This window comes from Hermetia illucens, chromosome 4, assembly GCF_905115235.1.
Source record: "Hermetia illucens chromosome 4, iHerIll2.2.curated.20191125, whole genome shotgun sequence".
In the NCBI taxonomy this organism is placed as follows: Eukaryota; Metazoa; Arthropoda; class Insecta; order Diptera; family Stratiomyidae; genus Hermetia; species Hermetia illucens.
Window position 1 is genome coordinate 48,923,041 of NC_051852.1, and position 26,542 is coordinate 48,949,582.

General features: G+C 42.7%; 3 protein-coding genes across 8 annotated transcripts in view; all 3 read left to right on the forward strand.

Moving 5' to 3' along the window:
- Window positions 1-5,472, forward strand: part of LOC119656308 (ceramide phosphoethanolamine synthase) — a 30,371-nt gene extending 24,899 nt beyond the window's left edge. For all 5 annotated transcript variants that reach the window (XM_038062752.1, XM_038062756.1, XM_038062755.1 and 2 more), the window contains exon 2: window positions 3,031-5,472. In XM_038062752.1, coding sequence (XP_037918680.1) covers window positions 3,349-4,593 — 1,245 coding nt within the window. In that variant the 5' untranslated portion in view covers window positions 3,031-3,348 and the 3' untranslated portion in view covers window positions 4,594-5,472. The remainder of the gene's footprint in view (window positions 1-3,030) is intronic.
- The window catches only part of LOC119656307 (probable ATP-dependent RNA helicase DHX35), a 68,288-nt gene extending 48,641 nt beyond the window's left edge, over window positions 1-19,647 (forward strand). For both annotated transcript variants that reach the window (XM_038062749.1, XM_038062751.1), the window contains 4 exons: window positions 12,054-12,230; window positions 12,289-12,880; window positions 18,428-18,757; window positions 18,831-19,647. In XM_038062749.1, coding sequence (XP_037918677.1) covers window positions 12,054-12,230; window positions 12,289-12,880; window positions 18,428-18,757; window positions 18,831-19,522 — 1,791 coding nt within the window. In that variant the 3' untranslated portion in view covers window positions 19,523-19,647. The remainder of the gene's footprint in view (window positions 1-12,053; window positions 12,231-12,288; window positions 12,881-18,427; window positions 18,758-18,830) is intronic.
- A 367-nt stretch (window positions 19,648-20,014) lies between these two features.
- Window positions 20,015-26,542, forward strand: part of LOC119655648 (bcl-2-related ovarian killer protein homolog B) — a 31,564-nt gene continuing 25,036 nt past the window's right edge. The window contains exon 1 of the mRNA XM_038061632.1: window positions 20,015-20,165. The gene's annotated coding sequence lies outside the window, so the exon portion shown is untranslated. The remainder of the gene's footprint in view (window positions 20,166-26,542) is intronic.

Below are 26,542 nucleotides of genomic sequence, written 5' to 3' on the forward strand. Positions count from 1 at the left end.
TGCAGTTCGGTTTCTACCAAATACCCTGATAGTTTCTATCATCTTGGCGTTGATTTTGAAATTTCTCCAGCATATATGATGAGCATTAAAATCACATTCTTCTATTACCTCTATGCTTTTACTTTTGTCATATTCGGTGAATGTTTCACTCCCCCTGCTGATTTTTTGTGGTTTGTTGCTAACCAAGATTACCTTTTGAAACTAACATGCAGGAGTGGAGTCTAGCGCTTCCATCGGCATACAATAGGTCAGCCTACATGAAGTTTAACCTCCTGATTTCTCCACCAACAACCCATGTTCTCGTATTAGGTTGTTGCACATGAAGTGGCCGATTTGGTACTAAAATTTGAAACGACTGTAAAGCTTTCAAAAATTTATTTAATTAATCAAAATAGGTACTAGTCGATTCAAAACACTTTTCCCAGCGAGATTCAAGAGCATGTATGCCAGTTTCGTAGAAGTCCAACTTTCGGGTGTTGATAAATTCGTCGAAGGCAATTTTGATGGCCTCTTCGTTCCTAAATTGTTTTTCCGCCAAAAAATTATCCAAATGCTTAAAAAAGTGTTAGTCGGTTGGCGAAAGGTACGGTGAATATGGTGGATGAGGCAGGGTCTCATACTGCAATTCGTTCAACTTTTGAACAGTTGTTCTGGATACATGAGGTCGTGCATTGTCGTGAAGGAGTATCACACCATCTCTGTTGACTAATCTCGGCCGTTGAATACTTAATTTTTGGTGGATTACCTCGAGTTGGGCACAGCATTTCTGTGCATTTATCGTTTTTCCAGGTGCCAAAAAAGAATAGTGGATAACTCCAGCTGTAGACTACCAAACAGTCATCATTACCTTCTTCGGATGGAGGCTTGGTTTCGGCATATGCTTCGGAGGCTCATCAGCATCTAGCCATTGTGCTGATCGGCGACGATTATCGTATAATATCCACTTTTTATCACATGTCACTATTCTGTGCAAAAAGGGATCGCTTCTGTTGGGAGAGAGTAAAGAACTACAAATTTTCACTTGAAGCGCCATGTTTTGCTCCGTAAGGGCATGCGGAACCCGTTTGGCTTTTTCACCTTTCCAAGTTGTTGCAAGTGCCGCGAAACTGTCAAATAGTGTACGCCCAGTTTCTCCCCAATGTCTCTCACAGACTGACGTGTGTCGGATTGGACTAGCAAACGCAGCTCGTCGTCAATCGATGGTCCTGAATGTCCCCGTGGCTCACTTTGAAGCTTTACGTCGCCTGACCAGAATTTTTCAAACCACCGCTGTGTGGTTCGTTCGCTTACCGTATCAGCTCCAAATGTGCTGTTAATGTTCCTGGTCGCCTCCGCTGCCTTATGATCGAGTTTGAACTCATATAGAAAAAGTATACTTTCTTGGCTCTTTTCCATCCTTTTTTCCTTTCTATTCACTGTTATCACAACGATGGTCAAAACTGAAATGACTCCTTGATTAAATGTAGTAGTATTTATACTTCATTATCCGATATGGTTGGCTGCACGCTCCTTCACTGGTCTTAGGAGCACAGCAGCATTTGTAACGCGACGGACCCAAACCCGCGGTAGATCCGGTCGCCTGTTTGCTGCCGAACATACCTAATATCTGATCCGATAGTAAGGAAAGTATCCTTTCTCTTACTTTGCTGCCTCACATCCAGATGGATATATTAAGGATATTTCGGACAAGTTGTTCCAGAATTTCCGTACAATTAAGCTCTTCTGGAAGCCCGAAAAATTATTTTTTGAACGATGGCAGGAGATCATATCGTCGAGGGAACAGCAGTATTGCCTGAGCCAATCGTTTGTGCTTTCGTCAGCAAAATTAAGCCGTAACGTTTTCCGATTGACAGTTACGGATTCAAAGGGGAGCTTAATGTCTTTTTTCTGTCCTTTTGGTTGGGGAGTTAGGACCGCCAGAGGACCCTTGCCGCTCCGATTTGCTTATCCGTGGGTAAAACTTTAGCTTCAGCAGGTGGTGCAGACTCAAGCCCGAAGTCAGGAGTGCTGACAGAAGGGACCTGCTTGGGCTCATCCCGTAAGGATTGGATTGATCGCAAATTAAATGAGTGAGTAATCTAAGTCTACACTCAGCCTCTCCATCAATGAACTCAGGCTTATCCGTCACTAAGAATTGGAATAGTAGACTGCCCTGGCCTTTGTTTCACCGGGAAAAGTAAGTCGATCTCGACAAAATCCTTTTTCGCCGAGACAAAGCTAGTTGAAACGGGGTTGTCTGGCACCCAGAGTTCACCGTTAATCGCCACATGGTAATTAATCAATCATTGAGCGAGATGTGAAGAAGTGTGCATTTTTTGGCTGTTAAGTTTCTGCACGCTGGACAGCAATATATGGTTCACGGCAATTACCGCAAGGTCTGGCACTAGAGTACTCCTTGCTTTCAATACGAACGGCGTTACTATGAAGATTTCCGCAGATTATATAAACACTCGGCTGACACATAATCGTCCCACTCGGACTGCTGTTACGTTTCGAAGCCCGGAAATGGAATAGAAATTTTATAGACTATGTTGTAAGTTGGCTCCTCCCCTCCCTTTCTAATTACTATCAAAGATAGTAAAACATAGATCATTCTTCGGCATGGAGTCGGCTCTATACTACACCACGATTTTACATATTCATTTAAGTCATTGCCCAACGATTTCAATGTTTTTCGGCCTCTTTAAACAACAATTCGTTGCCAATACGACTATGGTTACACAGATTTTTGTTCAATTCAGATCGAATTTGTCTGTCAACCAAATTTTAACTCAAATCCTCGCACGAATCAACACGGTTTTAGTATGGAAACAGCATGGATTTTCTTATTTGTAGCTATATTTCCTAAGTATAAACTGATTGAACTAACGAGGTAAAATTTTGATGTAAATTACTTTGAAATTTTAAATTAAATTAACAAATTCCATGATTAAATGATCACCGATCTTTTAGCTTATAATCTATTTGAAAACGTAATGATCTTTGATTCAAACGAAAAACATTAATATTTTGCCTCATGTGTTCTTTCAGATGCTGCTACTGCAAACCCTACACAGTGGCTGAGTTTTAAGGAAACAAAATTCCAGCACATTAAAGAATTCCAGAAAACCACCTAAACGCCGCAATTCCGCATTACGAACAGAAACTATCCGACACTCGTCGATACTAATCGATCAGACTTATCCTGCTGATTTCCTATTTATTAAGTTGTCTAGTTTTACCATAGAATTGTTTTAAGAATGTTATTTATATTTTAAAGTACTACTCTTGCCATACTAGCTTCTATCGAATTAGATAAGTGACTTATAATTTTCTAGTTTACAAGGAAATTTCTAGTAATCCGAAAGTATGGTGGGTCCTAGTTCGCAAATTAGCAAAATTCTCTTAACGTTACTGTTCCTCCTTATAATATTCTACATTTATATGGACGTTCAGCTGTACCTGCGGATTCACAACTATCCAATCGAGCGCGGTCTCTACTTGAACACATCAACGTATAAATTCCACAATGAAAGAAATGTTCCAAACAGTAACGACCTGGCATTCCTTGGAACGGCTGAGGTTGCTCCAAGCAGTTCTCATCATCGTGGAGGCGACTTTTATTCATCAACAGGGTATTCAGCAATGTCTTCATCTGCCACGCCAACCAATGACCGAACGGTTACGAGTGTGTCAACAGCCAGCTATGAGAATTCAACGTGGATCTCGTGTGAAATCAACCCACTGTGCCATGTTACGGTGAAGGCGGTTATGCTAGACCACACCAACCACTATCTGTTCGCCCCCATGGCTACCATATTCGACAATATAATAGGATTTTCAAGATCGACATTCATTACAGCCAATATGATCTCATTTTTCCATGTGTTCGTGGCAATCGCCGCGGGACGTTTCGTAGCTTCTGATAATCTAAGCTACAGGAGATTTGGAGTGGTCCTGTTCCAGTTCCGGACATTCTTAGACGATCTAGATGGTCACGTGGCGCGCGCCAAGAAGAATGTACGTGGGGAACGGTCGGAAATCGGGACGGCAGGATACTACATAGATGGAATTTGTGATGGCCTAGGTTGTATAGCTCTAATGATAGGTATTGCGTTCTTCCTTAAAAATAATCCGCCACGACGTGGCTATACACAACTACAAGCGATCCTTCCAACATCCGAATCGAAAAATTCTGATTCGGGTGTCATCTATAAAGTTAAGGTCACTACAAAGAAAGTAGCACGCAAAGTTCTCTGCTTCACTGGCCAGCTGCTGTTGAGCTCGACAGCGTGGAATCGTTATATTGCCTTATACCAAGATATGTTAGAAAGAACTGACGTAACGCCCGTACAATTCTATCGACAAAATGCCGTCTTCAAATCGAATTGGTTTTTCTGTGTAGCGTGGTTGTGGCGTGTTTTCAATGTCCATGCACTTTTGCATTGTGTTCTATTGAGCATATTCTGTGACAAATTGTGGGATTTCCTATGTTTGATACAATATAGTGGTTATGTAATACTGTTAGTTTGCATTTGTGCAACGGAGATGCACGTGCTGGAGGTGCAGAACTTCATATTTAATTCATTAACTGGAAATAATACTTCGTTGTGATGATTCTTTTCCCCCGATAGGATTAGGTAGTTTTCTATTTAACGGGTGGCGTTTAGTATGCACCCCATATTTATACTCTCTTTGTCGAAGCGGATGCCAATATTCCAAATAGCAGGAGGGCCGGTTGTTTTCAGCGCGTTGTTATCATTTATAAGAGTATCGCTCGATAGTTGCTTAGTTTTTAATTACTGATTGTAAAAAATGAGTTGAAATCTGATTAGCGTGAATCGAAGCTCTCTAACGTCTTTAATCATTAAATACCTCTCAAGGCTTTCAAGTTGCATTGAAATTTTACTGTTGATTCTTAAATGCTACTATATTTTGCATAAAACTTCAATAAATCAAAATATCTACGAAAGTGTTAACTCCACTTCGGCATTCCTTCGAACTTAATCTCAATCTCGTCTAAAAGAAAACGATTAGTTGCGTGTTAAAGCTCTCGATAATCTTACTACGAGAGGATCATAAATAAAAGTCTTTACACTTTTTTAAAATATATGTACAAGAATAGTTTTTGTATGTATGATACTGATGCAAACGTGAATGAATTGTAAACTAAATGAAACGGCAAATTCTAAGGGATGCGCTGAACCGAAGGGTTCCGCGTAACCGCACCTAACTGACTTGAGAAATTGATTGTTGAACTGATTAATGTGGATGTTGACATTAGGAAAAGAGATTAAAACGAAAATTGTAACTATGACAGTTCACGCTGAAATTTAAATTATAAAGAGAAATCTATAATTGTACAATATATTATTTTTATAAATATTAATGATTATTTGTTAAATGAATGTATGTAATTTATGTCGAGTCAAATAAACGCGATCGATTGTAAGCAACTCAAATAAATTCTAAGTGCTCTCATGATGAAATTTACGTTTTTTGGAATAGATAACCGTTTTCAGTTCATTCTTGTATTCCTAATAGCCCTCGCTTTTCAGATTTTGTGTAAAACAAAACCTTATTAAAATCAGTTTACTGTCTGTCTTTTTTAAGGGGGTGGAAATCTTCAAAAGACTCTGGCCTGGGCACGCCAGTGTGAGATTTTTACCCACTAAAACAAACCTCAACTCCCCCCCACCCCGTGGAACCACCTTTAGGTATTACATCACGGGGCCTCACCGGCGAGGTTCGTAATCACACGTTTCGCAGTTTATCCTGGATTACTGCGATCATGGAATTGATCCTCCTGGCAAGCTACCATTCTCCGGACAAAATTTTTCGGTGATAGCACTTCCCTAAAATTTCCTCTAGGTTCCTCCTTTCTTCCATCAACCTAGGTCATTGGAAGAATACGTGCGCTGGGTCCTCTGGAACCCCGTCGCCGTTTGGACAATTAGGTGAGGTGTCCAATTTAAACTTGTACTGATGGTATCCTCCATTGCCGGTGAGAAACTGAGTGAGATTATAATTGATCTCCCCATGGATTCCCTCCAGCCACTCCCCGATTGAAGGAATCAAACTGTAAGTCCAACGACCCATTTCTGACTGGTCCCATCGCTATTGCCATCTGCTTATGGATCTCTCCTTTTCGGCTTTTTTCACCTGCGAAATGTACCTGGTGTTATAATTGTTCATCATTTCGGTTAACAAGACGTCAATCGGTATCATTCCCCAGATGACGAACGCTGCATCAACTGAGACGGTCCTGAAGGCAGAACACACCCTTAAGACTGTTCCCCTGTAAACCGTACTCAGTATATGTGCATTACCTAAAAAATGCAGCGCTTTCCCCCAAACTGGGACTGCATACAGCAGGATAGAACTCACTATCCTGGCTATGAGCAGCCTGCAAGTATACCGCGGTCCTCCTACGTTCGGCATGATCCTTGCCAGAGCCATACTCGTAGTGGATGCTTTTTCGCAAGTATGCTCTATGTGCTGCATAAAATTGTATTTGATGGCCGGTTTGGAAGTGATTATACAATTCCCGATTCTAATGCAGGCATAATTGCTCTTGCGGCGCTTAGTGATGAGGACCGCTTCCGTCTTTTCCTCTACGAGTCCTAGTCCAGCACTCTCTAACCAAGCCTTAACAACACTGATTGCTTTGCTTGAGTACAATTCAACATTCTCGAGATGTTTTGCGACCACAACCTGTACGGTCGGCGTAACCCACCACTGTCACCTCCTCCGGAACCGGAAAGTTAAGTACATCATTGTACATGATGTTCTACCTACTACTGTAGGCCCAGTACAGAGCCCGGTGGGATACCCGCGTAGACAATGTACTCCTTGGGTCCATCATCGGTATTATACCAGAGTTTCCCCGCTCTTGCAAATAGCTATCGATAATAACGGCGAGGTAAGTGGGAAAACCAATCGTCGCCAGAGACTACAAGGTTCCAATTGACCGAGTTGGATGCCTTCCTCACATCCAAGGTCACCACCACACAATATTTGCTGATACAACCCCTTCCGTGATCGGAATTTTCGGCCAAGCCAGTAAACATTTTGATGGCATCAATGGTTGATCTGGCTTTACGGAACCCATACTGCCTATCTATCAGATGTTAAGCTGATAAGAACAGATACTACACTTTGTCCGGATAGCTCAGTGGTTAGAGCACTAGGCTGTCATACGGAAGGTCGCGGTTCAAATCTCACTGGTGGCAGTGGAATTTGTATCGTGATTTGACGTCGGATACCAGTCGACTCAGCTGTGAATGAGTACCTGAGTCAAATCAGGGTAATAATCTCGGGCGAGCGCAATGCTGACCACATTGCCTCCTACAGTATACTGTAGTGTACCGTTACGGTCTTGAATGAAGTGCTCTAACACACTTCAAGGCCCTGATCCAATATGGATTGTTGCGCCAACGATTATTATTATTATTATTATTATACTGCCTATCTGAAAGGGCCCCTTGCCTCTCGACAACTAGGAGTAGTCTATTATACCTAACCCGCTCCAACATTTTCCCCATAGTGTCTAGAAGACATATGGGTCTATACGATGACGGTTCCCCTGGAGCCAGCTTTAGGCAGCAGCACCAGCTTCTGCCGCTTCCATGATGCAGGAAACATACCCTCAGGCAGGCACGTTTCAAACAGCTCCGCGAACATATCCGGTCTACATTTGACAGCCTTATTCATTATGCCGTCCAGACCCAGAGCTTTGCTGTCGCCTATTTGACTCTAGATCTCCAGCAGCTCGTCCCTGGCGACAGGTAGAATCGACGTCACCAGGGGGCACTGGAAAGTGTCAGTACCCCCCTCTTGCTGAGGAAATAATTCCTGGATTATTTTCAACAAGAGCATAGGGTACGTGATCTGCGGAGATGATCGGCCTCTATATTGTCCTGTCACGATTTTATAGGCGCTACCCCATGGATTTATGTTCGCTTCCGAACAGAGCTCCTTAATACATTTCCTCTTACTCCACTGAATGACGAGCTTGAGGTTCTTGCGGGCGTCTCTAAAGGCATGCTCCTTTTACCCTTGATCGATCCTACCTATTACCCTCTGAGCCGTTCGTCTGGCTCTGTGGCAAATCAATCGAAGACTGGCAAATTCACTATTCCACCAATAATTGGGTCTTCTAGTGGGGAATGAGCATCTCCTAGGCATCGATGCGCCACATGCTTTAAAGATGCTTTGTGTAACAGGTGTCTGCTTTGTTAAGCAGGTCAAGCCACATCTGCATGAATGTTTGCTTATCCATCGCTTTCGCAGACCATCTTGGTGTTCTTTTGAATTTCGGCTTCCGGGGTGCGGATCTCCTGCCCTGTGGCTCCGTCCTTAGTTCAAAGGTGATTGACAGCGTAGGGCTGACAAAAGACAGATCTACAATTGAACCAGATCCCCCTTTCCGATAAGTGTTTACATCACGTTCGTTAGCCAGAACTACATCCAACTGGGCAAGCACCGCCCCCTTGCGTTAGCCTCTTTGTTGCCCCACTCAATAGCCCACGCATTAAAGTCACCGGCTATCACCTTTGGACCTCGTCCCCTTGCGTCGTGAACAATATCATCTAACAGGTCTTCAAACTCAGCCAGTGTGAAGGTCGGTGGGGCGTAGCAGCTGTACATGAATGTACCGCTTATTTTTGCCCATAAAAAGCCACTAGCCGCCTGACTCATACTATATTGTATGGCTTGGCGACCGCACGCCCACATCACCTCTCCACCAGTCGAATCTGTGAATTATACACCACCGTCAAGATTTCTATATAGTTCACTAATGATAGCAATCTCCATCGCGGATTCGTGCGGCCCTGCAATGATTGAGGTTTATTTGTATTAACCTCATTTTTTCACTGCAATTAACACCTAAATTCCAGGCAGTTGCATTTGCATCAACTTTGATGTCGTCGTCGTCTGAAATCACGCTTCCTAGATATATAAGCTGTTCGACACCCTTCATATTCTGCCCATTTACTTAAACAGGAAGAGTGCGATAATCTGTAAGACTGTGAAATTTGATTTCGTTGGTATTTATTTTCATTCCGGTTCTGTTTATTTTTTTCGCCGTTTGACCAAGGTCCATGATTCGGGGAGAAAGAAAGCAAATTTCATAAGCGTAGTCATGGAGTTTGAGGAATTATGTCCTGGCATTTTGAATCTCTTTACGCTATCCAATCGAGACGACATGGAAAGGATGGTAACAGGCTACCACTTTGGTGGACTCTGCATTTCACTTTAATTTTTTTGAGATTTTTTCACGATGTAACATGTAACATTTTGCACCACCATTCGTTGCTTTGATAATAATAATAATCGGTGGCGCCACAATCCATAATGGATCAGGGCCTTGAAGCGTGTTAGAGCACTACATTCAAGACCGTAATGGTACATTACAGTACACTGTATTCAATGTGGTCAGCATTGCGCTCGACATCGGTCATTACCCTGATTTGACCCAGGTACTCATTCACAGCTGAATCGACTGGTAGTCGACAGCCAGTCGCGACAACAAATCCCACTGTGATCAGGGAGATTTGATCCGCGAACTACCACGGCCCAGCGCTCTAACCACTTGAGCTATCCAAACAACATGATAATCACTAATGCCAAATTGAATGTCCCTAATCTAGCGAAATTTGTGTTTCTGGGTCATAATTTTGATCCTGCCAAGGGACAACCTCCTTGACCGTAAGATTGTTTCATTTAAATCCTTATTAATGCAATTTCGACTTTCTTCTCCTATGCATATAGTACTTCTCTTATGTTCGCCCCATTTATATGATAAATATTTCACCTACTAATCCGACATTACCACAACTTAATTTCCGATTTCGATTACATTTTTCCTAGGCTGGAGTGGCCTATCATCCTCGAATTTTCTATCCTTTCCAGCATCCAAAATCCAACATCCAGGTCGATGGGGAACGACAAAAAGAGTGCCTGGAGCAGCGATCGTTCGATTTGTTGATAATTTGAAAACCTCCAGACTCCATCTGGACCAAGCTTACGACCGAGAGAAATTAGATCAACAGAACACAAGCTCTCGGTCTCATGGATCCTTCATTGTGGAAGAGCATAGCCCCCTTTACTGATCAAATGCCATAGATTCCCATGGTTCTTGCACTAGAAAAATGTAGCAGCCTCGCTGCTCTTTATGTTTTTCATAAACTTAATCTAATGTGTAATTGAAAACTGTTAGAACCGTATGCCGTGGTCTGCGTGTGACGGGGTTTCCCCCACACGGTACCGTGAGAAACTCTATCCCCTCGTGTTGGAGTTCTCTGAGAATAGCCGCACTTGGAGGTACAGCAGTTCATATGTCCGCATCCATGACAGGTCTCATTTCATCCCGTAGTATATTCGTCAGTTTTCCACTTAACATCTTCACTGGTTTGCGGTGTCCGGTTTGCATTGATTCGATCACTCGAACTGACATCAAGTCAGTTCCGTTCAGGTCTCTGGCATCGCTTTCTTCCGCCTGTTCTGTAAATGGTGTAGGAGAAGTTACTAGCAGGTGGGATTCACTATATTGTCTCTTCACCAGTGCGAACCCCCATACGGGGGTTCCACCACTGTGTGTACTATCCTCCACGCGCAGCTCCATTATAGGAGAGCGCAACGAAGATGTTGCAATTTGCTCTGTATTGTATGAGTCATTGGTCTTCGCTCTCAAAATGGAGATGATACTCTACAGTTTCCTGATATGATGGACTTTCCCTGAGCACATTCGGACTCTTTTGGTCCAGTTCGAATGCCAAGCTGAAACCTTTGTAGATTTATCCTTCCTGGCACTCATGAACTTTACTCGGGTAAAAGGCCCGGTAACCAACATCCGACATGTTCTGTCCTTCGTAGCTCAGTATTCACAATAGTGAATTTGGGCTGGCTGCCAGAACTCAAACCCTGGATTACCTGCTGGAGCCACTTTAAGACATCAGTGCACTCTAAATTGAGAAACCCCCCTTGATTGTTAAATCCTGGCTTCGTTCCAGGCTCCAGCATTTTTTTCACAGGCATTCCCAAAGGATGGTAAATTGTTCCTCTGACGTTTTGCCATCCTTGGAGGAGACTCCCACGGCTGCAGTCAGAACTAAGGCTGCAGCTTGTGCATACGTCCAATTCCTTCGCGCCTTCGTGTCCATATTCCTATGGAATGGACCAGCTTCAGCAAGAGAGATCTCGCTGATTTGATCACCTCCTGACACACCGGTCCTAATCCCTGCGGGACGGATGTAGTCCCTGGTGCGGAGCACAATAAAGGGTTGGCCACCACAGATGTGTTGGTTTTACGTTTCTTGCGCGCATTGCCGCTGACAGAATAGTCAGGTGCGTCCAGCGTGGATCTCACCGGGGTTACTAGTTTATCCCCATCTTCCGCCGAAGATTCCGCTTCCTTACGTCCGATTTTTCTGGACATTACCGCATCTAGCCACGTCCATGTCCTCATTCCCAATGTGCTTCATTTTCCTTCGCGGTGCCTTCTTCTGCCTCCGGCTTGGGGCTTTCCCAAGTTCACGGTGTCCGGGCCACTTGGATCCTTTTCCACATAACGGCGTTAAACCAGTAGCGTCCACATCACTTCAGCTTCCCTTTCTTCCGGTCCTCCCGGTAAGGGTGAAGAAGAAGACGGTTCTGACAAGCAGGATTCAACCTGTAGACCCCCCGCCTTAATGACCGAAGTTCCCTTCTGTCGAGTCTTCTCCTTCCGTTTGTGGGTAGATTTGGACTGTAATATCGCAGACGGGCCGGCGGCAGTCGGATTTCGAGTTTCTCCCAAGTTGAGAGTTTCCGAACTTTCCTTTGTGGCTAGCTTCGCCGTAGGCACTAAATGCAAACTTTCCATTGATTGATAGTAGTTAAGATTGGCACTAGCTTTTCTTGTTGCGAATTCACTTCACACATAGTTTTTTCTGCACGCCTCAATACTTAACTCTTAATTATAAACTGTATCTACCCCAACAGTAAGCCGGTCGTCCAAAGTATTTCATTCATACATTTTTAAATATGAATAATTACGAAAAAATAACATTTAATCAATCATTTCTTAACAGTATCTTCTAGAATGGGGTTGGTACGTGAAAGGCTTGATTGGCGTTACAGAGCCGAGACGAGTCTCTGCCATAACACTGGCAGATCGAGTAGCCACCGAGAAAGGAGAACATATCGGAGGAAGTGTTGGTGTAGCGGTGCGGTTTTTCGACAGATGTTGCGACGAAACCAAGATAAAAGTAATTATTCTTTAAAATCTATGACAGATGAATAGATAATTTTCAATATTTTTTCTAGTATATGACAGAGGGTATTCTGCTCCGAGAAATGCTTGCTGATCCACTACTAACGCAATACAGTGTTATCATGATAGACGAAGCGCACGAAAGGAACATCCTCACCGATACAGCTATTGGATTACTAAAGAAAATCATGAAAAAACGCCCATCATTGAAAGTTATCATTTCCTCAGCAACAATCGATGCAGATTTCTTCAAGGATTTTTTCGATTTTAAAACTTCAAAAAATCCCAAGGAAACCGCTGTAGTACTAAGTGTTGAAGGACGAGCACATCCTGTTGAAATCTTCTACTTAAAAGAACCGTGTCCGGATTATGTTAGGGAGACAGTTAATACCGTTTTGAAAATACACAAACAAGAACCACCTGGCGATATTTTAGCCTTTTTAACTGGCCAGGAGGAGGTCCTGCAAGCAATTGACCTTCTGAGGGAATATAACCATGAAAACTTGCAAGTTCTTCCTATGTACGGAACACTATCGAATCATGATCAGTTGAAAGTTTTTTTCACAGCACCGAAGGGAACGCGCAAAGCTATAATTGCAACGAATATTGCGGAAACTTCTATTACTATTCCTGGTATTGTTTATGGTAAGTTAATAAATTGTTTTTAATCACATTAGTTTTTTGGTTATACGGTGGTATTTCCCACGAAGAGCATGTGTGGACTTCCTATTCAGTAATAATACCTCAGATTCTAGAAACCCTAGAATATTTTCCCCTCTTTTAATATTTAGAATTTATTTAGCACTAACTCTCCTCTATCTAACCAACTCACCCCGTATATGTAGTATTAGAGAGATGATAGTTCTGCCTCCTTTTTGGCATTCCCTTTCCATTTCTATTTTCTGCGCTCTCAATTCCTAAGCGGTGAAACAGCACATACTCAAATCTCTGTGATGTCCCAGGATATCGGACAATTCTGAAAACCAACTTATCAAAATCGACGTAAATATAACTATATAGTAACCACCATCTTCTGTAATAATTACGTAAAGTGGTATTTCGCATCTTCATATGTATATCCGTTTTAGTTATTTCTTAATAACAGCAGTAGATGGTCAAAGGTCCGCCATCTTTACAATATCTTTGATAGCATGACTCACGTCTCTTGATCCAGTGTTGCGCGCTCGTTAGCGATGGTTGTGCTCCAAAATAGTTGATGCAATTGTCCTACAAAAATTCATTCATTCAGTCCCGTCCTACTCACCAGGCTAAAAAATATAATCCACTAGATACGCCCGACTGAACTTTTTTTAAGGTTCGGTATTTCCTAGGGTACTACGCTTCCGCCTAGTGAGCGCGGACGAGGGGATGTGGGAGGCGCTTTCGTGCTCTTCCCTACAATGTCTGCATATTGGGTTTTCATTATAGATCTCCATAGTGTGCAGCTGTTTTCATAGAAAACGGTGACCGCTTATTATACCTATTCATGTCCTCGTTCTCAGTTTACTTAGGCTGTTTTAATCCGCGTCCTTTTTTTCATCTTTAACCTTTCTTTCGATCGGTAGCGGGGCCAACTCGCCTAGATCGAATTCGTCATTTTCCTTGGCCATAGGTTTAGTCCGAGTGTAGTCGAGAGGCCCTCAAATCTCCATCAAGCCATCGTTGTTTTGATCTGCCTTTTGATCATTTTTCATCGACTTCGATGTTCAGGCCAATCTCGTCAGCGCGAATTACATGGTCATATCATTGACAAGCATCTCTCGCAATTTTCCGATGATGGATGTATCACCATTTCGATCGCCATCCGCCGCATAGTTCTCACAGCTGAGTATTTACGAGCTCATATCTGCTTCTTGTGCCTCCACCAATTTTTCTACTTTTTGACTAGGAAGGAGACGCAACTTATTTGCCTACAGCTTTTAGCCAGGATCTGATCTTGCCACGGCTTTGTAAAACAAGGTCAACCCTAATCTGCTCTCGTCAGAATATAGTCCAGTGCAACACCACTCTTGTAGATGTTAACTAGATTCTGCTGAAAAACGATCTCCTGTCGCAAGAGAATGGAGTAGAGCCCATCTACACCAGGTGTTTTGTTGATGGTGCATTCTACCTTATTCAATGTCATGATCGATTTCGCTGATTTTATGCCACATCGAACTAAATCTTACCACATGTTCTTATTTTAAAACTCGGACAATTTGCTTCTAGCAGGTTTTCTAGGATTGCCTTTCCCCACGCATTCAGCTCCGTGGGATCCGACAGTGTCGCAACGGGAAAGCTGGAACTTTAACAAAGGTTTTTGTAGGCGCATTCCTTCTGGAAGCGTTTCTATTTCCTTAAAAAATATCCTCCTTTTTCCCCTTTTTTCACTAAATAAGTGTTTGATTATATTCTTCTCACCGCTTTGCCCCTTTACTCCCCCTCGTCTCTATTGTCAGGTCTCAGTTGTGACGCTCCCAGTTTATATTACGCCAGTTGCGATATACATTGTCTGAATGATCCGGTGTTACCAATTTCCATGCGAATATACACATCTATCATCTGAGAGCGAGTGTTCATCAGATCCTATCATGGCACATTGGAGGTAATTGAAGCGATAGATAAAATAATATCAATTACTTGCATCCGCCGCCTTGTAAGGAAGTTCGGATCAGTGTTTATATTGGCGTTGCAGCTAACAGAAATAAACTTGATAACGATGGCGTTTGGATCTGCCTTGTTTGGAAGTGCCCCAGCCATGACAAGCCCGCTACGTACTGGTGGGCGGAAATTGCCGACCTACAGAGGAAGTATCATAAGCCCCGCCATTTGGCGCAACATTTACGTGACCAGGAGAAGAAATGCGCCACAATAACAGAGTGCAGATCAGCTAAAAGCTGACTTCGAAACGCGATAAACAGAACTAAATCTCATGGCTTCCAGGACCTATAATAGTTAACGAGATAAATGGGGATCCGCATGAACTCAGTTTTAAACTTTGTCAACCAATGGCGTTCAGCGTTTGCCTAAAAGAGGGCATTTTTCCTTGTCGCTGGAAGGTGGCGAAGCTCATGCTGATTGGCAAAGGGAAAAGAGATCCTCAGCTGTCGTCTGCATAACGACCGCTATGTATGCTTGACACGGCTGGGAAAGAGCTCGAATTGGTCATCAGAAGTAGACTCCTTGAAGCAGTTCTTGCTTATTCTCAAAGCAGCTCAGATTCAAAACAAAAAAATCCACGGTAGATGCACTTATAGAGGTTGTGGATGCGGTTCATCGAACTGAAGCGCAGAGCGGCCAATCTCGACGGGTAATGCTACTTAAAACGTTTCATATCAGGAATCCCTTAAATTCCGTAAGAAGGACAAATGCTAGCCACATTAGAAAATTCATTCGACGTGCCCATCTATCTCTTGCGGACACTTAGGGATTATCTGAGAGACTGCTCCCTGCTCTATGAGACACTTGAAGGCCAGAGGAGAATGGAGATCACATCGGGATCACACACATGTGACGTTGCGGCTCTTGTTTTAGAACGCACTGTTGAACAGGCATAAAACAGACTTAATACCTTAACATCGCTTACCGGTGGCATCCGGATGGATGACTGTTCATGTGTTCAGCCTAACACTAAAAAACCCCGAAGTCGGATCCAATATCCACCGGCGAGTTGACTATTAAATCAAAACCAATGGTTCAATGCTCGACTCGAATATGAGCAAATCAAAGCAGCGGTGGACAAGGTTGCAGCTTGAGTCTCGGCCTTAAATCGGCAAATGGCGAATCTTGGACGCTCTATGAGAAGACGACTTCCTGTGGGAGGAACGCAGTCCGTTCTGCTCTTTACGGTAACCGCGGGAGTGATCCTTGCTATGGAATTTAAAACCATCTACAGATGCAGGGGCAAAGACTTAAGAAAAGTGGAACGACAAGAGCGGCAACACACTAACCAAGTGGCAACATTCTGGACAAAATCGGTCATTGATTGTGTGTTCTGCAATGGGGTTGACGACACCGATCACATTGACATCATTTCGTCAGCAACTTTGTGCAGACACAGAGGAGCTCTCTCTAGACAACGTGGTCAGAGAGATCCTGAGGAGCGCTAGCGTATGGGAATGTAGTTATCGTTTCCGATGCTTGTAAAGTGTTATTAGAAAGTAAACGCATAGACTAATAATTTGCGCACTTTATCATGGAACGTGCGGTACTGTACAGATCAGATGCTTCCCAGCAGCTAGCCGATACCTTGTAATCAAAATAAGGCTGATGGAACTGCGGAACCGGTTTCCTGGAAAAGCACCACTACACTATACACATATATTATAGTGGCCATCCAGTAAACCATATGCTCGAAGTACTTTTTTTAGTCAGCCAAAAAGTGAATTCGGCGGTTGTCGGCTTTAAAAACAGAAGTGAACGGCTATGCACTCTGCGCTTGCGAGGTAAATTTGGAAGTATAAGCTTTGGAAATTTTAATATCTAACTAGGGACGGAGCCCCTATTCAGAAAATACATTTGCTCCCTTAGCCTACATAAGTATACTAATGATAACGAACTGCGGATTATTCAATTAGCGGTGTCGCATGAAATGGTTGCTGGAAATACCGGATACTATTTCGTTGTTGCCTCGGGCTCGAATAACAACACCGCTCAAAATCCCCTCTGACAATCAGGTGAGAGTTAACACTGAAGCCATGCAGAACGTAGCCCTCCCTAACACCTATATAGGGGAAGTGGATGCTTTAATAACCGCAGTCAACAGCTTGGCTCCAGTCGCAAAAAAGTCGAAACGGCTGATTTGAAGATGAATGTAAACTAATAACGAAACAGAAGAATGCTGCATACCGAATAAGGTTGCATCCTAAAATAACACGGGCACGAAATTCGTCTGGCGAAGAAGTGACTTCACAGACGGAAAAAAGAAGCCTGGGAGAACCGCAGGCCTGGAAACTCGAAAAGTAGAGGGAGCAACCGCACCAGGTGCGGAAGTTTTACCTGCAAGTCTGCACGATGAGGCCTCATACATCTCGATGCAAATCCTACCGAGACAAAAAGGAAAATCCAACTTCCGACAGAATTAGCATATTGGAGCTATATGTGGAGTATGTTGATGAACTGCTCAACAACCAAAATATCGGAGAGTTGGAGGTCCCGGCAACTGACGACGACGAAAAAATGCTGACACCACCAAGCATGCAAGAAACAGTTCATACAATTCATCGGCTTAAATATCATAAGTCAGCAGGAGCTGATGGAGTTACAGCCGAACTGGTTAAATATGGAAGCGACCAGTTACACCAAGTGGTTTATAAACTTGTGCTCAAGGTGTGGGACAGCGAATCAATCCCTGATAACTGGCAAGGAGGCATTATCTGTCCCATAACCAGGGTAAAACTGTGCACGGCCATGAGAGAATTCGATATCCCGGCGAAATTGATAAGACTGACTTCACTGATCGCGACCAATGTGCAAGGACAGATTACCTACAGTAACTGCCGGCCGATCACTTATATTTTTAATGGATAGTTACAACAAACTAAGATAATCTTTCTAATCCCTGCCTTCGAACCCCTTCAAGCTTTCATGGATTTGTAGCACAATGGACACTCCATCACCATTGCGTTTGGAATCAATCACGTTCTATTCCTCGCTTTACTTCTTCCTTTTCAGCCTTTGTCCTATTCGGTACTGAAGTTAACTCATCTGGATCGGACGCCCGAAAGACTCTCAAATCACCATCTAGGTTATCAAACCATCGTTGTTTCAGTCGACGTTTTGGTCATTTTCTGGACTGTCACAATTTAAGATGTCTGTATTCTGGGCTTCGACGCATAGCCACTTCCCACTCTGGGGGGTAATGTGTGGTATCTTTGTCCAAATAGCTGAATTCAATGCGAAGCTCACTCCTCCACACCTCAGACTAAATAGCTCTTCGCACCGTCTTACCTTTTTCGGCACTAAGGTATATTTCTATCACTACGACCATCTTCTCCAAGTCTAGGATCGCCAGCCCTTCTGAAGATTGTCTTGTGGATTTTCTAAAATATTGTGGATACATTGGGTCTTGACTCTAAGATATTTGGGCGTTTTGTTTGGGGGCAATTTTGCAGATAAATTCAATGAACGAAACTATTCACAAAAAGCTGCATTAGTTTCCAGTATTACAAGATAAACAAAAAGATCTGAAATATTTTAATTATTTAATTACAGTTATTGATTGTGGCTTCGTAAAGTTGAAATGGTTCAATGTGGAGAGCAGCACAGACAGTCTTGTAATTTTACCCATAAGTAAAGCAGCAGCCGAGCAAAGAGCAGGACGCGCAGGTCGCATGCGTAGAGGAAAAGTTTATCGTCTTTATTCTGAAGAAGAATATACTAAGTTGCCGGATCAAACACCTCCCGAGATGCGACGAACTGATCTATCATCAACCGTGCTCCATTTGAAGTCCTTGGGAATAGACAACATATTGCGATTTAACTTTCCCTCGCCCCCTCCAGCGAAAAATCTGTTGGGTGCCCTGGAGACATTATATGCTTTGGGTTAGTTAAACTGAATGATATGAGTGAAATTTTCCATTTTTTTTATAATCATTAATATAATTTTCTCTTTTAGATGCTCTGGATGAAAACGGAAATCTAACAAAGCCCATCGGATACCTTCTAGCTGAAATGCCGCTGCCCCCTATGATGGGTAAAATGCTCTATATCGCCGGACAAATGGGTTGTTCTGAGGAAATCCTAACATTAATTTCCATGCTACAAGTTCAGTCTGTATTCTCGAAGCCTGTAACTGGCCAAGGTCAAATCAAAGCGCGTGTTGCGAAAAGACAATTTGAAGTAGCTGAAGGCGACCTCATCACCCTCCTAAACGTTTACACCGCCTTCGTTGAAAACGGACGTACGAAAGAATTCTGTGGGCGGAACTACCTGGTCTACCGCAACTTAAAACGTGCATACGAACTTAGAGCTCAATTGTCCAACTTGATTGAGAACAAACTAGGAATCCCGATGTTTTCCTGCAGGGGTGACGTAGAAACAATAAGTAGATGTATAACAAGTGGATTTTTCCCGAACGCTGCTTATCTGCATCATTCTGGGGTTTATAAGACCGTGCGTGGTGACACGGAATTATCAATTCATCCGTTATCCACGTTGTACACCCTTCAACAACCACAATTTGTGATATTTTGTGAGTTAATGCAAACTACAAAGCTGTTCATGAAGGATCTAACAGTCATTAAAGAAGATTGGTTGACGGAATTGGCGCCGCATTATTATCACAAAGCAACTTTACGAGATTTTTGAAAAGCGCGTGTCGGAGAACCCACTAACTATGTAAGTACTTGAATTGTTTATAAATCCAATTACCCAACTGAATGTAAGAGAAAATACATGAATAAAGGAATGATTCAATGTGAATTGCAGTGAAACTTTGTTGTTATGCATTGTACTAACTTTTACAACACTTTACCTCAAAAAGCATCACAAAAAACCACAACGTTATATCATAGCTGAATACATAGTTGTGTCTGTAAACCTAAAACATTTGCAACATGTAATGCTAATGAAAAATGCTCGAATGCGATGTAAAAAAATCGCGTATACTTGTCAATTATTTATATCAGAATACATAGCATTTGCCACTGATATAAGGCTTTACATAAAGCTCTCACCTATTTATCAATAGTTCTAATTGTGAATAAAGCAAGGCATCTAGCACTAGCAAGCAAGACACTGCAAGTTTCGATTCAATTTTACGATAGTGTGGATGTTATGATAGTAAGCATGCAGCGGAAATAGTAAGCTTAAACACGCCATAGTGTGCGGTTAATCACGGTCAATTCTACTCGTGTAATCCAATTTGGCTCGGAAGCAAACGTCGACATATATCCATCTATTATCGGATTCGGAATTTAATCCAGATAGTGTTTTGAACCAATAGAGCTGTGTAGGTAGTACAAGTTCAATAGCATTTCCATGGTTGATGCTCTCTGCTTGCCTTGTTTTTTTATCCAGTTTTGTAAATTTGCGATCACATTTGAGGTACTTCTAGGGCGTATCATTCACAAGAATTGATAAATCCTTTAGATGGACGGGTTCATGATTCCGAAAGGCTCTTATGTCAGCGTTTAGTGTATCAGGCCGTCATTGTCTCTGTCGGCTTTGTGGCCCCTTCCCAACGGCTTCGATTGTTAGCACGAATTACAGGCCAATACCATACCCCTCGCAATTTTTCCACGATCTGTTCAACCCCATATCGATCGCGATATTCTCATTTCGGATGTGATTATTCCAACGTCTTTGATAGTCGAACAACACTCAGAATCGTAACGATCCACAGGGCAAAAAAACATTGTAATAAATTTTGGAATTGAGACGTTCGCTGGAGCTTCGATCACAAAAAAAAACGCCAATTGACAGAACGCCACTTCACCCAAGTTGCGCTAGTGCGTAAGCAATTTCATAATTCAGTTCACCATTGGCTAAAAGCATTCTTCTTTTTCTTCAGCCTTTATTCCGTTCACAACCGGGGTCAGCTCGTCGTGATCGATTCCGCCATTTGGTTCTATGAAATGCCTGATTTGGATGCAACCGTGAGCCTTTTAAATCCCCATCCAGCGTATCAACCTACCGTTGTTTCAGCCGACCTTTTGGTCGCTTACCATCGACTTCGATGTTCAGACCAACCTTGGTAACGCGAATTACGTGACCATCGAGGAAGCCTCCCTCGCAATTTTTCCACGATCGACCGCGGATATCCTCATTTTGGATGTGATCAAAACGTGTATCACCACTTGTCCAAAGCAACATCTTCGTCGCCATTACCGCAAGATTCCGTTCGTTGTCTTTTATAGTCAGTCAACACTCAGAACCATAGACAGAGATAGGACAGACGACATTGCGGTAAATCGCTGCCGCAGACAGTGATTGTGCCCGTTTCATGGGGATCGGTCATCAGAAATTCAGTTTTATTCAGATCAATCTGAAACCGTGTTGCATGATGCGATCAGTTCATTTTTAGACAAGCTGCTCGAGATCATTTTTGCTATTAGACGATAGGACTCAAAAAATCATCTACATAAAGCAATCTGTAGGGTGCTGGACGTTAGATGTTCCCTGTGACAGTGTGCATGACAGAAGAAAGAGAAGTGGTGCGACGGCATTTTCTTGATGAACACCAACAGAGACACGAAGCGGTGTTGATACACCCGTAACACTTCGAAATTTGCTTTTCGGATCGTGGTAGAGCAATTGAACCTAGCGTACGAGTTCTCCTTGCACTAAGTGTTATCGTAGAGCATACCAACTGAGTTCGTATAACACTGTCAAACGTTTTCTCTAGATGTAGAAATGAAATGTGAAGAGAGCGATGCTTCTCACCGTGTTTCTCCATGAGTAACCGCGCAGCGTGTATTGCGTCAGTAGTTCCGCAGTACTTGGCAAATCCGGCTTGATTCAGCGTTATTTGAATGATTTCGCGAATATGGTTGTCAAGATTCGTTTCTTTTCCCGGACCTCAATTTGATTTGAACATCGTCATTCCAAAGCCAAGTATCTCGGCTTGGTGTTTCCGAGAGTTGCAGAAGTCACTTTGTGAATCGTGTCTTTAATTTCGTTCCACATTCGTAATGGTTGGTAATCCTGTAAGTAAGATCATTTCTTCTTTCTTCTCACAAAATCACCACCATTTAATGCGCGACGGGCCAGTGTGTTCCTCACGCTGTTTTATCGATGGCTTGATTCGCAGGATGGCAATTAAAGGACAGTGCTGAGATGCGATGATCTCATAGGGAACGGCTTTGCAATCAGTGATGGTGGCAAAAATCGGCATCTTATGAGAATATAATCGATTTGGGTTTTACTATTCCCATTATAAAATGTAGGAAGATGATACAATTGTTTGATGAACCATGTATTCATAAGTACAAGGTCACGGGTGGAGTGCACTCGCCACCCTCATAGTGCCTTTTCACCCATATGACCATTAAGGTAGCCGGCAATGATGATATAGTCACCAACAGGCACGTTGCAGGTCTTTGCATCGAGAAGTTGCCAGAAAGCATCTTTCTCGGCATCAGGTCGACCCGTCTGTGGTGCGCACGCGAAGTGGAGAAGTGAGTAGTGCGATCAGCTAACATAATGGTGAGCTTCATCAGCCGGTCATCAAATCGTTCGACTCCTTTAATGGCATCACGGAAACCCTCTTAGAAGGCAATGCCAATGCTACCAAAATAGAGAAGATTATAAGAATTTTTACTGCATTCGCGTTCTAAGTCAAAGCTTTTGACACCAGACCATCGGGTTTCTTACAGAGCTCAGATATCAATACATTTTTTCCGAAGGGTTCTTGCGAGTTCCTCGGTCTTTCCAGTTAAGGTGCCAACATTTAGCGTGCAGACATATATTTGTTTTGCTCGGATTAACTTACTTACGTTCTGACGCCGTACATGCGTCAAGAACCCTTGCCCATTTCTCGACAGGACCGGAGCCCGTCCTGCCGCGTCGACTGAGGTTGACGCCCTATCATTTTTCCGAGGCTTGTCACTCGATTCGATCAAAGACGATCTAATAACATTGGATACATTTTCTTGGCCGGCCTGTCACCAAGAGAGATCAGGTGGGATTTAGCATAGTTCACTGCCGCTAATAATAGCTGTTTCATTAGGACCGATCATCAAAAGTTCTGTTTTATTCAGTCTGACATCGTGTTGCATGGGACGATCATTCTATTTTTGAAAAAGTTTCTTGAGATGAGCGTCGTTATGAAATGCTAGGAAAGCATCATCTCCATAGAACCGTGTGTAGAGCGCCGGACCTCGGATATATGGTACATGTTCATAACAAAAAGGAGGAGTAGTGAGAGGGTGCTTCCTTAATAAACACCGACAAAGACGCAAACCGGTTTTGATATACCTAGTAGAGCGGTAAGTGCTTGGATAGCGATAGATAGAGCACTAGACTGTCACAGCAGAAGCTCGCTTTCTAAATCTCACCGGTGGCAGGGGGGTTTGTATCGTGACTAGATGTCGGAAAGCAGTAGACTGCTGTGAATGATTACCTGAGTCAAATCAGGGTAATAATCAAGATCGAGTGTAATGCTTCATCACATTGCATGCTACCGTATACCTAGTGTAGTGTACCGTTACGGTCTTGAATGAAGTGCTCTAAAATAATTCAAGGCCCAGATCTAATTACATTATCGCGGCAACGATTATTATCATTATCGTACCTAACCTAGCGTAGAAGTTCCTCTAGGAATGGATCTTCCCGCAAAGCATACAAGATGAGTTTGTGTGGCACACGCTCAAACGCCTTCTCGAGATGCAGAATGCAATGTAAAGAGCCTGATATTTCGCATGGCGTTTCTTCATAAAGGTAGCGTGTATTGCATCAGTAGCTTAACCAGCCCCAGCTTGATTCACAGTAATTTGACCGATCAGTAGTTCAATTGTCAAGAAAGGGTTCAAAAACGTCCTTGATGTATGATAACCGAATACGATAATTTTTCTTTTTCCGTATTGGAATGGTCGTGCTTTTTTGCCAGCCAAATCGTGTTCTATCATCCTCGATAATTCCAGAGAGCTAATTGTGCCACAATATTCGGTCCCAGGTCTGTGCATCCCAAAGATCATAACATAAAATGCTTTGGGTCTTCGGGTGAAACAGTGCAGCAGGTATTTAATGATAGACTTTGAAATAAGCTTGCGATTAGTAATAACAACCCCTTCCATCTTTTCACTCTTCAGATCCAGTTTATCCAAGCCACTCTCTAACAGGAAACTCTTAATTAGCTAAATTACGACCTGATTGACTTACTTACGTCTATGCGTCAAGAAAACTTGCTCATTTCTCGACAGGACCGTGGGTTGTCATGGTACGTCGTCTGAGGTTAATGCCCTAGCATTTTTTCCATCATTTTGTTTTCAACGACATTGAATGCATTTTTTTTGGTCGGCCTGTTACATAACCTGCCATCAAGAAAGATCAGGTAGGATTTATTATAGTGGAATAACTCCAACTATACTTTCTCTACATCTTTCCCTGATCTCAGCATTTTATTTTTGTTTAGTACAAATTACCTGGGCTTGGGCCAGCATGCTATATAAATAATGTAGCAAAGTATTATTTGAACGTTGTCAAAAATGCGTTCAAAAATCTTCGGTTCGGACGGTAATTTGAACATTCTGCTGGAATACCTTTCTTTTTCCATATTAAAATTGAACCGCTTTCTAGCTAGTTAGATGGTGTTCTACCTTTCTCACTAACCCGATTCAAAAATTCACTGAGCCACAGACCAATCTTGGCAAGTTAATTTTCGTTAGCGCGAATTACGTGATCATGTCATCGATCCGTGCTATCCCATATCGATCGCATATATTCTCATTTCAGATGTGATCAAGGCATTTTACGCTACTAATCCAATGCAACTTCTTCTTTTCATTACCGCAAGACGCCGTTCATTGTCTTTTATAGTCGGCCAGCACTCAGAACCATAGACGACATTGCAGTAAATTTTAGATTTAAGACGTTCCAGATCCCGAAATAGAATGTAGTTTTAACTAGACAACAAATTTTCAACGAAGTTTGATTTGAGTTCGGTGTTGAATCTTCAATAAACTGGACTGAACAAGGGAGCAAGTTTAATACTCCACCTGTAAAGTACTCCATGAACCCAGCAGTCAGGAGAAGCTTGGTCTCTGGGGGTTTCGATCCAATCTACAATGAGGCTTTGCCCGCACTCCAGGTTGCATTCAAAAAATATGCCGAGATTCCCAGACGCTAGGCCAAAGATCTGAAAACTAAATTTTATAATACTTCGGCAACTACCAACATCATTGCTATCGTTGGTAGAATTTGGGTGTTCGTTTGGCTAGCGTAATGATTGCAACAGAGGTTCATAACTTCATCTACGTTGCAGCTGCCAAGGTAATTCGTCTCAACAAAAGAGTCGAAAAGTGAGGTCGTGCCCCGCAAACACTTGGGAATCCATCAGCAAGGGTGCCCAAATGCGTTGCGAACAGCACTGGAAATTACCATCTGTCCAATTATATGAAACACAAACTTGCGATATGGTCCAATCGCATTCGCAGGTATCACAAGAGCTTGCAGCGAAGGATAAATACTACTTTGTTCTTTCAAATCCAAAGAGAATTTTATAAAATCCTCACCAACTCAGCTCAGGAAAACAACAAACTTCTGGGGAAGGGTTTCAAATCAACCCAGTCATTGTAATTTACGAATAGAATGGCTCCCAAACTTTATTCGTTATAACTGAAACTGGCATTAGAATAGCCCTTGAAAAGACGGGTAATCGGAAAACGCCAGAAGTTCATCATATTTACAGCTCCCAGCTAAAACGGTTCAAGAACACTCCAACGTTTTGGCAAATCACCTTAATCAGATGATTGCTGATCCAAATTCACTTCACCATCTGGGAAACTTATCTTATCCCCAAAAAAACAGAGTTCCTCCTGCCTTCAAAATGTTGACCAATTACCAATTCTCATCATTTACAAAGTTGTTACTTCAATTCTCTGAGGCAACATCACAAAACATATTGGTGTTCCTAAATTCATAGTTGAGGAGGAGATGGAAGAGCGGGCAAAAAACTAGGGATCATTATTTCATGTCATCAGGGAAAAAGGTGGTATTTAATTTAATTTAATTTCTTTTCTTTGAAAAACAATCCTCCAGCCAATTACATCGGGCTATCGTCATAGTAGATAGTAAATTATTTGTGAGATTATCCTCATCTTATTAGCTTCTCGGTAGTTCGCATTCACTTCGGTTGGGTTCGCCCTTCTTCTCTGGTAGAGGCAATGCGCTTCATTTGCTAGAAGATCTAAGGGGATCGTTATCTTGATGACACAAACTGCCTCATTCGCTGTTGTCCACTACACACCCTATGCCATCCAATGATCCTCCAATCTGGTTTTCTCTTCCGATTGATAATAAAAATCTTCTTTTTATGCGCCAAATGGTGGGAATGGTTTACTTCCATAAAATTTAACGACCTCGGCTTCACAACTATCAACATCGCTAGATCGTCTGTAAAACCAATCAGGATTACGTCCTCTGGCACGCAAAGGCGTATGGTATGTGTTGGATATCAATACGAAACCTCAATCAATACTTGCCACCGCAAAGTGCCCTTAATCCAACCCTCGTTGGCCGAATTAAAAGCATTCCTGACATCTAGTGTCACTCAAGCCAAATCCACATCATTGTTATGGTATCGACCGTAGAATGAGCGCGACGAAATCTATATTGCCGTTCCGATAGACCATCCGCTCGCTCGGCGAACGGAAACATTTCCTCCTCGAT